Source organism: Saccopteryx leptura, chromosome 3 (genome assembly GCF_036850995.1).
Source record: "Saccopteryx leptura isolate mSacLep1 chromosome 3, mSacLep1_pri_phased_curated, whole genome shotgun sequence".
NCBI lineage: Eukaryota > Metazoa > Chordata > Mammalia > Chiroptera > Emballonuridae > Saccopteryx > Saccopteryx leptura.
In genome coordinates, this window is record NC_089505.1 from 333,321,887 (window position 1) to 333,334,761 (window position 12,875).

Sequence of the window (12,875 nt, forward strand, 5' to 3'; positions counted from 1 at the left end):
TCTAAAACTTGTCCTTTCATGAAAAAGATGTTGTGCAATCACAATATTCTCCATAAACAATGGACACTCAGAAAACATTGCTCTCATGTTCTTTTATTTGCTTTGTCAGGAATTTGCAATTTCCTTACATTTCAGGCTGAAACATTGTTTCAAAGAACAACTCTTCCTTTCTCCAGAACTGAATTTAGGAAGAGCCAGACATTTTACTGGACCTAGTTGTATTGTGCAGTGCACTTGGAATAAGATTATGTGATAAGAGTAAGAAACCAGGCTTCCGTTTGGGTGGGCCTGATGTGTTTTCTGTTTAGGGTTGCCTTCTGAAGTCATAATCAATTTCCTAAAACATAGCACATTTAATTGAGCCCCAGAGACGTTTTTCCCTTTCTCGTATTTTCCTTTTAACAACAGAAAACATAAAATTCTCACTTTACAATCTTCCTATTCTTTGTGCGTATGTGTTTTATGTTATTTATTTTTAATTGAATTTATTAAGGTGATACTGGTTGACATAATTATACAGGTTTTAGGTGCCCAATTCTACAACAGATTGTGTGTCCCTCCCCCCAAAATCAAGTGTCCATCACCATTTATCCCCCATACACCTTACTGTACTTCCCCGTCTGCCATAATCACCACACTGTTGTCTGTGTCCAGGAGTTTTTTTGTTTTGTTATTTTTTTGTGTGTGCTTTTTTTTGCTTACTACCTCCATCCCTCTTACCCATGATCTTATTCCATGATCTTCCTATTCTTAACTGTTCTTGGGAGGAGCCAAATCAGAAGAGACTGCAATTGGAATCTTTTTATCAGATTCTCCCTAGAATAAATGACTTGGACCAATACCACAGCAGTCAGCATCTGTTGCCTCTGGAAGGAGACTGCAGCAGTAATTATGCACAGGGTAAGTTTTGCTTAAAAATAAATTGATCAATTTTGATAATTAGGTATGGAGAATAAAAAGGAACCTGAGGATTTTATGCTATTTTTATGATATAATCAACTGTAGCCAAAATAGTCACTTATTAATATGAATTTTTAAAAATATCAGTCCCAACATTTTCTTCAGAATTGACTACCATAATCCTTCTCATTACTCTAATAGACTCTGATGACTTTTGTCCTGGAGTGAAGCACCTTCCCTGCCCCCTATTAATAGATTGGGACCTAGAATGATAACAGCATCCTGATTGATGAGCAAAATCCTGGATAGAGTAATAAAAAAACTGATAACATAGGTGGACTTTAATATATCTATTTATTTTCCCCTATTAGTCCTACTAAAATAAAAATACTCATATTTTCTTTTGACATATTTCACATTTTTGTGACAAGATAGCAATGCAGTTAGTAGGGGAGCATAACCTTGGATTAAGAAATCTCATAATTAAAATCTAGGCTTCAGTACCTAGTATTTGCATAAATGTATTTTTCTGCACATCAGTTTCCTCCTAATAACTAATTTGCAGAATTGCTATGAGCATTACTATAATTATACAATAGATACTCAAATATAGCTATTGTATTTTCATTATTATCATTAATTATTCTGACAGAATATACAGAAATACACAATTTCCTTGGAATTATACATTTTTGGAGTGTGAGCAGGAATAGGATATTACTGTACTGTCATTTTGAGTTTATTTTAATTCATTCAGTATATGCATGTGTGCATGTGTGTATTTGTGCCTGTGAGTGTGTGTGTGTGTGTACTTCATACATCATGTACCAAGCACTATTTCAGGCATTTTGATAATATTAAGGAATAAAGCTGACAGACATTTCAACCCTCTCTCCCCCCATGGAACTAGCATTTTTGTAGTGGATGCTGCTGGAAGCTGATGAATTCTATGGACAAATTAAGCAAGAAAAGAGGTGTGAGGTTTGGGAGTGGTTTGTAATTATATACTGAGAGGTCAGGGCAGGCCTTACTGTGGACATGACACTGGTTTTGAGTTCTTAGAGGTCCTCATGTACTACGGTTTAGAATGGGAAAATGGGAAGAAGGGAAATCCGAGTAGGGAAAAGCACAGGAGCCTGATGATTTGTAGAGCATGAGTATTTCCCCGGTGCAATATCTCAAAACACAAACTGATTTTGAACAGTGAAGTTTTCCACATGGCCTATCTGTATTTTATTAAATTAGAGCAAAAATCTTCCTTAAATGTTTGTACATAGTCTGCCTTTTCAAATGAGGTATATTGAACACAGTCCACCTGGTCTGTGACCTCTGTGGGAGGTCATCACCACAGTTGTCAGGCCTGCTAAGGAACTATCATGAAGCAAGGGCCTCAGGGTTGGCAGAGATGCTTTGGCTATTTGCCTTCATAATGGCTGAGCCCGTGGTCATTGTGAGCTCCACATAGCAGCCACTGCACACATATGTCTGTTTAAATTTAAATATAAATTAATTAAAATAAATGACATTAAAAATTCAGTTTCTGATCACATTGGTCACATTTGAAGTTTTCAATAGCTATGTGTGTCTAATGGCTAGTGTGTTAGCACAGAGATAGAACACTTTCAATGTTGCTTAAAATTCTATTAGTATTTGTTATTTCACATGTTGTTTTCTTGTAATATTTCTCTCAGCTCCCAAACCTCTCTGTTCTTTTCACTTTGTTGTTTCTCATAGTTCATAGGCTTAAATACTAGATTTCGAATTTTGTGTGAAGTGGGGGTAACTGGGCTCTAAGAGAGAGAAAGAGAGCCTTCTGGGTTTCCATACTTGTAATCTTTATCTCTGTTCTGACTTCCCCAGGGCCTTGTGTGCTTGACTATTGTTGTATAGTTCTCTGAATGATAGAAGAATCAGACTTCTGAGTTGTGGGAGAAGCGCTATCAAACCTCAAAAGTAAAATTTCATTTTTATGCAAATGCTCTATGTGCAGTCAGTTGTCTCTTATTTTAAGCAGTGCTATCCAAGGAGGCATTTATTGGTTAACTGCCACACAGACACCAAGCACTGTTAGGCCCAGGAGATTCAAACAAAAATGAACATGGTCTCAAACCCTGAGGAGAGCACAGTTTAGGTAGTTGAGAGAGTCATAAATAGGCAGAGTTTCACTGCCCAATGGCTAGGTATGTCCAGGACACTCTCAAAGTCCAGAGTAGAGGAATGCAAGAGCCAGCCTTCCCTGGAGTTGGAGAGGGGAAATGAGATGAGAAGCCAGAGGCCAGGAAATGTTCCCTAAAAGAGTTATTTTTAAATGGTATCCTGAGGAATAAATAAGTGTTTGTCACATGATGAAGTTAGGAAGATGTGGTCAACAAGGCATGATGTACCATGGTGTGAACAAGGATACAGAATTAAACCTGTATGGTGATTGGGAACTTTTATGTTTACTATTAATGGAATTTGAAAGCAAAGGAATCATGTGTCTATAAAGATATACAGTCTTTGGTATGTAGATGGAGGGGAGGCCGGGCATTGGTGACTTAGGCTGATCTGACTTTTCAGCATTTCGAATCGCTCACTCTGGCAGCTCTGTTGAAGATTAATTTGAGGGACCTGGGCTGGAGTTTAGGGCACCAGTGGTGGTGGGTGACTGGAGGAGAAGTGATTTGTAGCAATTCAAAAGAGAGATAATAAGGACTTGGTACGAGAGAGTGTTTTTAAAAGGTAAAATTACTAGTGTTTAAGGATTGACTAGACATGGGAGATGTAACAGACAGAAGAATCAGAAATGACACTAAGCTTTCAGGAAAAGAGATTAATTTGAACTCTTCTTCCAAGTTCATGCTGATAGGTTTTGACCTGTAGCTATTACTGATGATTTGCATTGGCAACTGCCATGTTTAGGTTAGGTTTTGGCTCTTCAGCATTCCGTCACTCTCTTGTTTGTTAAAAGAACATGAAGCAGAGACCATAGGGAAGTACCACCCTTGAATGACTTTAATTTTGCAGTGGCTTATGAAAATTTATAGAAATTTGGTTTCATTTCTTGTGGCTCCAATCCAGATGCCAAAATCACCCTATTGCTGGGACATCCCTTAGGTAAACCATTGAATCTGTTTTTCATTAAGAACAGCTGAAAATCATCAACAAAATTCTTATACTATGCCAATAATAATGCCAGTCAAGACTCAAGGTAACTCTAGGTTTCAGAAAGTTATGATTCTCAAAATATGTCTAGCTGAACCCTTACATGTATTTCTGTACATATTTATCTTGTGGAAAAGCTAGTGGCTTTGTTACTTTCCATAATTGTACATTGCTTTTTTTTCAGATTATAAATTAAATTCTGAATTCTGAATGTTGGTGGAGTCAATCACTTTAAAGTAAAAGTACAAATTCAGTTCAGATGGTGGAAATAGAGTAGGAGAAGAACCAGCCTGGAGGGTCTATTATGATGGAGTCTATATTGAAAGCAAGATTTTCTTATAACTGCAGTGTATTTTAAAAGGATTTTCCAAGTTAATAGTTATATTTTAATGGCATCTGTTAAGTTTCCAGAACAACCCAGTTCTTTAGTTTGCAAAATTAAAGAAGGATGCCAAATATATGTTGATACTTTAGTTTTTACTGATATATTTTATGACTGTGTCTAAAGCCACAAACAGTTGGCGCCTGCCACTTTCTTTTAGATATTTATATTTAGCCACTACATCTGGTCTTTGTTGCTAAATTTTTTTTTGTTGTTGTTACTCTAACTGCTCCATAAAATTGGGTCTTCAGTGGTCTGGCAGTTTTTGAATGACTTCTTAGAACCTGTGAAACTCTTCCTAACCAGGAAGCTATGGGCAAGACTTGTGATATGAGGAAATATAACATGTCTCTTCTAAATGAGAAAATAGGATTATAGGACAATTATTTAGCATCTTCATGAATGTTTATTTATTTATTTATTTATTTTTTTCATTTTTCTGAAGCTGGAAACAGGGAGAGACAGTCAGACAGACTCCCGCATGCGCCCGACCGGGATCCACCCGGCACGCCCACCATAGGGCGACGCTCTGCCCACCAGGGGGCGATGCTCTGCCCATCCTGGGCGTCGCCATGTTGCAACCAGAGCCACTCTAGCGCCTGGGGCAGAGGCCAAGGAGCCATCCCCAGCGCCCGGGCCATCTTTGCTCCAATGGAGCCTTGGCTGCGGGAGGGGAAGAGAGAGACAGAGAGGAAGGTGCGGCGGAGGGGTGGAGAAGCAAATGGGCGTTTCTCCTATGTGCCCTGGCCAGGAATCGAACCCGGGTCCTCCGCACGCTAGGCCGACGCTCTACCGCTGAGCCAACCGGCCAGGGCCGCATCTTCATGAATGTTATCTGAAGAATAGTAGTGTTGTGTTTGGTGTGAACAGTACTGTAAATTGAGAAGTGTGAGAAATTTCCACATCCTTTAAGTATATTTTGTACAAAAGAGGAAAGAAAACAAGCTGACTTTTTGTGGTTCTTGGAAGAGATTACATTTACTATTTGTTAAAAGTTAATGAAGATCATTGGCTTTTAAGAACATTCATCATGATGGATGTTGTATAGAAAAATGTCAAAATAGTTTTATGAAAAGATAAATGTGTTTATTAATCCCTAGGGGAGCTTCATAAAATGCATTTTCTTTTTAAATAATTAGTGTCATTCTATGAAACTCATGACTTCTTAGGGAAGGAAAGAAGGAAAAAAAATCTAAGCCATTTGTGATTTTATACCAGCTAAGTGAGTTGAAAAACCTTATTAGTTGTATGTTATATTATTTTCAAAACCTTTTCTCTCTCTTGGGAAACTGGCTAACTCCCATAACCTTTCTTCCATGGCAAATGGTTGTAAAACTTTGGTCTATTCACACCAGTTTTCCAGATGTAGCAGATAGAGCATATGTGACATTTCAAGTGCCAATGCAGCCTGGCTGATTGAAAACCATAAGTAAATCTTATATGACTTTTATTTATAGGCATTACAGCAGAAATTCTTGTGGTGACCTCTTTTGATGAACTGCAAAGAAGGGCCCCAGAAGCAAGAGGGAAGATTGTTGTTTATAATCAACCTTATACCAACTACTCCAAGACAGTGGAATACCGAGTCCGGGGAGCAGTGGAGGCTGCCAAAGTGGGAGCTCTAGCATCCCTCATTCGATCAGTGGCTTCCTTCTCCATTTACAGGTTGGTCATGATGTTCATTTGAAATCCTTTAAAAAAATCAGGGTATTTCATGAAAAGAGAAGTCTTTATGAAATAAAAACAAACTATTCCATGAATAACTGATTGCTCATGGAATTTTCCCCCATTCTACATTTGGTCATTTGTTTGTAATATTTTCCTTGCCCTTTTCAGGATTCCAAGCATCATTTGTGCATTCCTTTAAAAAGTTTTTCACATCCCTGATGGTCCTATAACATTTCTTATATAACCAATATTTTATGTATTTTCATTGGCAGGAGAACTGAATTCACGTCTGTGTCTCATCAAAGGCTCTTAAAGACTTCAGAGAAAGTCAAGCTCTTTCCATTGTTGTTAAAGAAGTGAAATAAAAACAAAGTGGGTTAGATGGGAGCCATTTATGGTATTGTGAAAGGAGTCGAAGAAGCAAAGGACCTTGGATATAGACCTAGTTTGAACAACTGTGAGGCTTTGAGATTGTTCTTAAACTCTCTGGGTCTCAGCATTTCCTTTTATTAATTGGTGATAATGAAGAGTAAAAAATTAACAAAATTATTTTAAGAATAAATGAGGTAAACTTCTGAAAGATGCTTAATTTTCTGGGAAGGTCTATATAAATGCCTCATGGCATTAAAGACAACTTAAATTTTGTCTTTTTCTTTGTGGTTCTGATTGAGGTAATTTACAAAGTATTTTATTGACTGTCAGCCTTAGGATGAAATTCAGCATTGCATTAGATTAAAGGTCTAAAAATTGACCAGCAGACATTTGCTCTTGTTGAATAGCTACATGTAGTAGTGTCACACATTAAAGATAAAATGTTTGAGAAACATGGATAAAAGAAGCACCATTTTAGTGTTGCAGTTTGGTCTCTATCAGATAAAAAGAAAATTGAAAATAAGGTTTTGGGGGATCTCAAGACAAGGTCTTTAGTATTTATTGTAAAGGAAAATTTATTCTTCACAGTCACTATTTGAAAATGGAAACACAACTACTTATGGTAACCTCAATTAGCATCCTACACCTTTGAAAATAAAATAACTGAGAAGGATACATTAGCAACTAGTAAACCAAGTCAGGAAGAATTGTCCAAAAGTGCAGAGAAAAAAAGAAAGCAACTTTTTTCTTTTATGGGTTTAGGTATCTTCTCAGGGGAAGAAGATGGGACACATTAAGACCACTTGTTAGAAGTTTTGTGAGAGAAAAACTAGTTCCACTGATGTCATAGTGCTAAAAGTAATGTTTTCTGTACAGTCTTTAAAGGTTTGGTAGCTAGTGAAATAATGATTAGACAACATTCTTTGGATGGTTCATCTTCCCAGGAGACAAGTCCTGAAATGGCTAGCTTTCTTCCCAGAATACCTTCATCATGCCTTGGAATAACATACTCAGCAAGCTGTGGCCATTCACCATGATTTCACTGGTCATGAGACCTAAATTGTGGAACTAGTATTTTGCTTTGTGAAACTGGGTGACTGCCAGAAATATTATTTAAGAACTACTACTCATAGGACTAATAAATCCCCAGATGACTTAATGCACTGCAGTCTCCCAGGATTAATAGGCTTTTTTTCCTCTTTCTGGTGTAATGAAGATGTTTGGAAACCCAGGCTGTAACCTAGGCACCCAGAAGAATTTTTTTCAGTGTAGGACTTAGAAATCTGTTGTTAGCCTCTAAGGTTTGGGGCCAGCAACTTGTAATGTGTATTAATAACACATTTTCTTAGTATTTCTAGGTATAGACTGATTATATTTTTCCTTGATTTTATAGCCAACCATATTTCACTGGATTCTTGACTTTTATAACGCCATATTTTCAACATTTATAAATACATAATAACCTGGCCCCTTTTACATAGTACTTATATTAGAATCTTTCACATATATTATCTTATTTGTCTGACAACAACCCAAGGGACCAAGCAGAAGGAGCATTATTATCCCTATTTTATAGGTAAGGGAAATAAAAGTTTAGAAAATTCAGCATATTTACATGTTTGAGTCTTATACTCTGAAAAATTAAAACCAAATGAAACATTCTATTATTCACTTCTAGCTAATTGTTTCATAGAGTCAATTTTCCTTAAAAAGTATTTTAGAGGGGCGGCAAGATGGCGATGGAGTAGGCAGACGTATCAACTTCCACCTCCTAGAACAAAAGTGGATTATAACTTAATTTTAAGAACCATAATCTGGAAAAACCAACTTTGGACTAAACTAAAAGAACTTTTTAACCAAGGAACACCAAAGAAGCCACATTGAGACTGGTAGAAAAAGCAGAAATGCGGAGAGGGCTGCTCAGCACCCAGGAGTGAATGGCAGCCCAGAGAGACTAGTGTGGTGGGAAGTGAATTTAGCAGAGAGGGAACGGTCCTGGGCCCCAGTAACAAAGCCCCAGCCTGCAGCCCCAGAGCCTAGAAGAAGTGTATGGACAGTATTTAGCTGTGAAACAAGTCAGGATACTGTTTGTGAGAAAGAGACAGATTTCTCAGACCCAAGATTCTTCTTAAAGGGACCATGCTGAAAATCTCTTTCACAACCACCCACCTGGGGCTCCAGGGGATGGGGAGAGATGAGAGAACTAGAGTAGTAGGAAGAGAATGTAATCTATGAGGCACAGGAAGAAACACTTTGAGAGACAATCACCCTAACCCCTGGGCTGAGTCAACCCCAAATCTAAAGTGAATATTTCCCCTGGAACCAGCAATACCAGCAAAGAGAAGCAGGACACCAGCCAAACAAGCACTCCCATGGCACTCAGAGCAGAGTTGCTTAGAAAGAGAGAGCCACCAGGAATACAGTATTGAGTACTTAGGTCTGAGCTGCAGCACCCCCACCCACACTGCTGAGGGCTCGCCAGAGAGCAGGCAGTGGTGGGGGCAGAAGCCGGGCTGGCCACAACTGAGGCCCTGTGTGAGCTCAGTCTCACCTGGCAGGGGTAGAAGGATACACAAAAGTGGTTTGGTCCAGCTGCAGGGCCAAGAGAGCAAGAGCGGTCCTGCCTGCAATCCCACTCTCAGGCAAAAGGCAAAAGCCTAGGAACTGCAGAGACCCATGGCTGAGCACAGGCACTCAGCCCCACCTGGCCCACAGAGCTGAGGCTTGTGGCCCAACGCGTGAGCACAGCTCCTCCTGTGGGGGCATGGCAAATGCTCGGGGACAGGCGGAAACCCATGGCTAGCATAGGTGCACAGCCCTGCCTGCAGTGCCAAAGCTTGCAGCCTCACACATGGAGGCAGGGTGAGGGCTGAGGCCAGCTGAGGCTTGTAGACCCAGGCATGTGAACACAGCCCCTTCCATGAAGAAGAGGCAGAAACCAAAGCACAGCTGCAGCTGGCCAGCAACGCAGCAGTAGAGGGGGTCGCAAGTCTACAGATAGACCACACCTAGGGAACACAGAGGCCATTGGATGCCACACCCTTCTTATACACAGACAAAATGGGAATGCAGAGAAATGCAACCCAAATGAATCAAGAGAAATCCCCAAAAAAGGACTTGAATGAGTTGGAAATAAAAAAAAATTACTGGATGCAGAGTTTAAAATAATGATTGTTAGGATGCTCAAAGATCTTAGAGCAACAATGGATGGACATAATGAGCACCTAAATAAAAAGATAGCAAGTATAAGAAAGGACACTGAAATAATAAAAACGAGTCAGTCAGAAATGAAATGTACAGTATCATAAATGAAGACCACAATGGAAGGAATTAAAAGCAGGATGGATGAAGCTGAGAATTGAATCAGTGAGATAGAGGACAAGATAAACAAAGGAATGGAAGCAGAGCAGCAAAAATAAGACTCAAAAAGTCTGAGGAAACACTAAGAGAGCTCTGTGACAACAGGAAGAGAAATAACATTCGCATTGTAGGGGTTCTGAAGAAGAAGAGAAAGAACAAGGGATAGAGACTTTGTTCAATTATATCATAGCTGAAAAATTTTCTAAACTGATGCAGGAAAAAGTCGCACAAGTTCAAGAAGCACAGAGAATTCCATTAAAGAGAAACCAAAAAAAACTACACCAGGACACATCATAATTAAAATACCAAAGCTAAGAGATAATGAGAAAATATTAAAAGCTGCTAGAGAAAAAAAGCTATCACCTACAAAGGAGCCCCCATAAGGATGACATCTAGCTTCTCAACAGAAACTCTTGAGGCCAAAAGGGAATGGGAAAAATATTCAAAGTTATGTAGAACAAGAACCTACAGCAAATAATTGTTTATCCAGCAAGGCTATCATTTAAAATTGAAGAAGAAATAAAAAGTTTCCCAGACCAAAAAAACAAAAAACAAAAAAAACCCCTCAAGGAAGTCATTACAACCGAACCAATGCTGCAAGAAATGTTAAGGGGCCTGTTTTGAACAGATCAAAGGGGGAAAAGAATATAGAAAAAGAGGAATACAGCTTTAAAGAATAAAATGGCAATAAAAAACTAAATATCAATAATAACAAATATAAATGAATTAAATGATCCAATCAAAAGACATAGGGTAGCTGTGTGGATAAAAAAAACAGAACCGATCCATATGCTGTCTACAAGAGACACACCTTAAAACAAAAGATGCACATAGACTGAAGGTAAAAGATTGGAAAAAAATATTTTATGCAAATGAAAATGAATAAAAAGCTGGAGTAGCAATACTTATATCAGACAAAGTGGACTTTACAACAAAGGCTATACTAAGAGATAAAGAAGATCACTACATAATGATAAAGGGAGCAATCCAAAAGGAAGATATAACCATTATAAATATCTATGCACCTAATATAGGAGCACCCAAATATATAAAGCAGACTTTGATGGATGTAAAGGGTGAGATCAACAGCACTACTATAATAGTAGGGGATTTTAATACCCCACTAACATCACTAGATAGGTCCTCAAGAAAGAAAATTGACAAAGAAATAGCAGACTTAAAGAACACACTAGATCAAATGGATTTAATAGATATCTTCAGAACCTTTCACCCTGAAGCAGCAGAATATACATTATTTTCAAGTGCTCATGGTACATTCTCTAGGATAGACCACATGTTAGGGTGCAAAAGTGGTTTCAACAAATTTAAGAAGATTGAAGGCATATCAAGCACTTTCTCTGATCACAATGCCATGAAACTGGAAATTAACCACAACAGAAAAACTGAAAAATACTCAAACACTTGGAAACTATATAGCATTAAAAACTGAAAAATACTCAAACACTTGGAAACTATATAGCATGTTATTAAATAACAAATGGGTTAACAATGAGATCACAAAAGATATAAAATATTCCTAGAAACAAATGATAATGAGCATACAACAACTCAAAATTTATGGGACACAACAAAAGCAGTACTGAGAGGGAAGTTCATAGCATTAAAGGCATACCTTAAGAAGCAAGAAAAAGCTCAGAGAAACAACTTAACCCTGCACTAAAAGAACTAGAAAAAGAACAGCAAGTAAAGCCCAGAGTAGTAGAAGGAATGAAATAATAAAGATCAGAGTGGAAATAAATGACATAGAGGCTAAAGAAACAATACAGATGATCAATGAAACCAGGAGCTCGTTTTCTGAAAAGGTAAACAAGATTGACAAACCTTTAACCAGACTCACCAAAAAAAAAAAAAGAGAGGACCCAAATAAATAAAATTAGAAATGACAGTGGAGAAATAACAACTGACACAACAGAAATACAAACGATTGTAAGAAAATACTATAAAGAACTGTATGGCAAAAAGATAAAATGGACAAATTCCTTGAAACATATAATCTTCCAAAAATCAATCTGGAAAAATCAGAAAACCTAAACAGACTGATCATAACAAATGAATTTGAAGCAGTTATCAAAAAACTCCCAACAAGAAAAATCCTGGGCCTGATGGCTTCACAAGTGAATTCTGCAAAATATTCAAAGAAGAACTAACTCCTATACTTCTCAAGCTATTTCAAAAAATTCAAGAGGAAAGAAGACTTTCAAGCTCCTTTTATGAGGTGAGCTTAATCCTGATTCCAAAATCAGCCAAAGACAACACACAGAAAGAAAATTATAGGTCAATATCCCTGATGAATTTAGATGCTAAAATCCTCAATAAAATATTAGCAAACCAGATCCAGCAATATATGAAAAAAATATATCATGATCAAGTGGGATTTATTCTAGGGAGGCAAGGATGGTACAATATTCACACATCTATCAATGTAATTCATCACATAAAGAAAAGAAAGGGGTAAAACCACATGATAATTTCAATAGATGCAGAAAAAGCATTTGATAAAATCCAGCACCCATTCATGATCAAAACTCTCAGCAAAGTGGGAATACAAAGAACATACCTCAACATGATAAAGGCCATTTATGACAAACCCACAGCCAACATCATACTCAATGGGAAAAAATTAAAAGCAATCCCCATAAGATCAGGAACAAGGTAGGGGTGCCCCCTTTCACTGCTCTTATTCAACATAGTTCTGGAAGTCCTAGCCACAGCAATCAGACAAGAAGAAGAAATAAAAGGCATCCAAGTTGGAAAAGAAGAAATAAAACTATCATTATTTACTGATGATATGATATTGTATATAGAAAACCCTAAAGTCACAATAAAAAACTATTGGACCTGATAAATGAATTCAGCAAGGTGGCAGGATATAAAATTAATACTTAGAAATCAGACACATTTTTATACACCAATGAACTGTCAAAAAGAGAAATTAAGGAAAAAATCCTCTTCACTATTGCAACCAAAAATATAAAGTTCCTAGGAGTAAGTAAATTTAACCAAGGAGATTAAAGACTTGTACTCAGAA

The 12,875-nt window shown here is 37.6% G+C and overlaps 1 protein-coding gene across 1 annotated transcript in view; it reads left to right on the plus strand.

Moving 5' to 3' along the window:
- CPQ (carboxypeptidase Q) overlaps positions 1 to 12,875 on the plus strand; it is a 576,439-nt gene that overhangs the window by 171,348 nt on the left and 392,216 nt on the right. Inside the window, exon 3 of the mRNA XM_066379181.1 lies at positions 5,884 to 6,091. Within this exon, the coding sequence (XP_066235278.1) occupies positions 5,884 to 6,091 (208 nt within the window). The remainder of the gene's footprint in view (positions 1 to 5,883; positions 6,092 to 12,875) is intronic.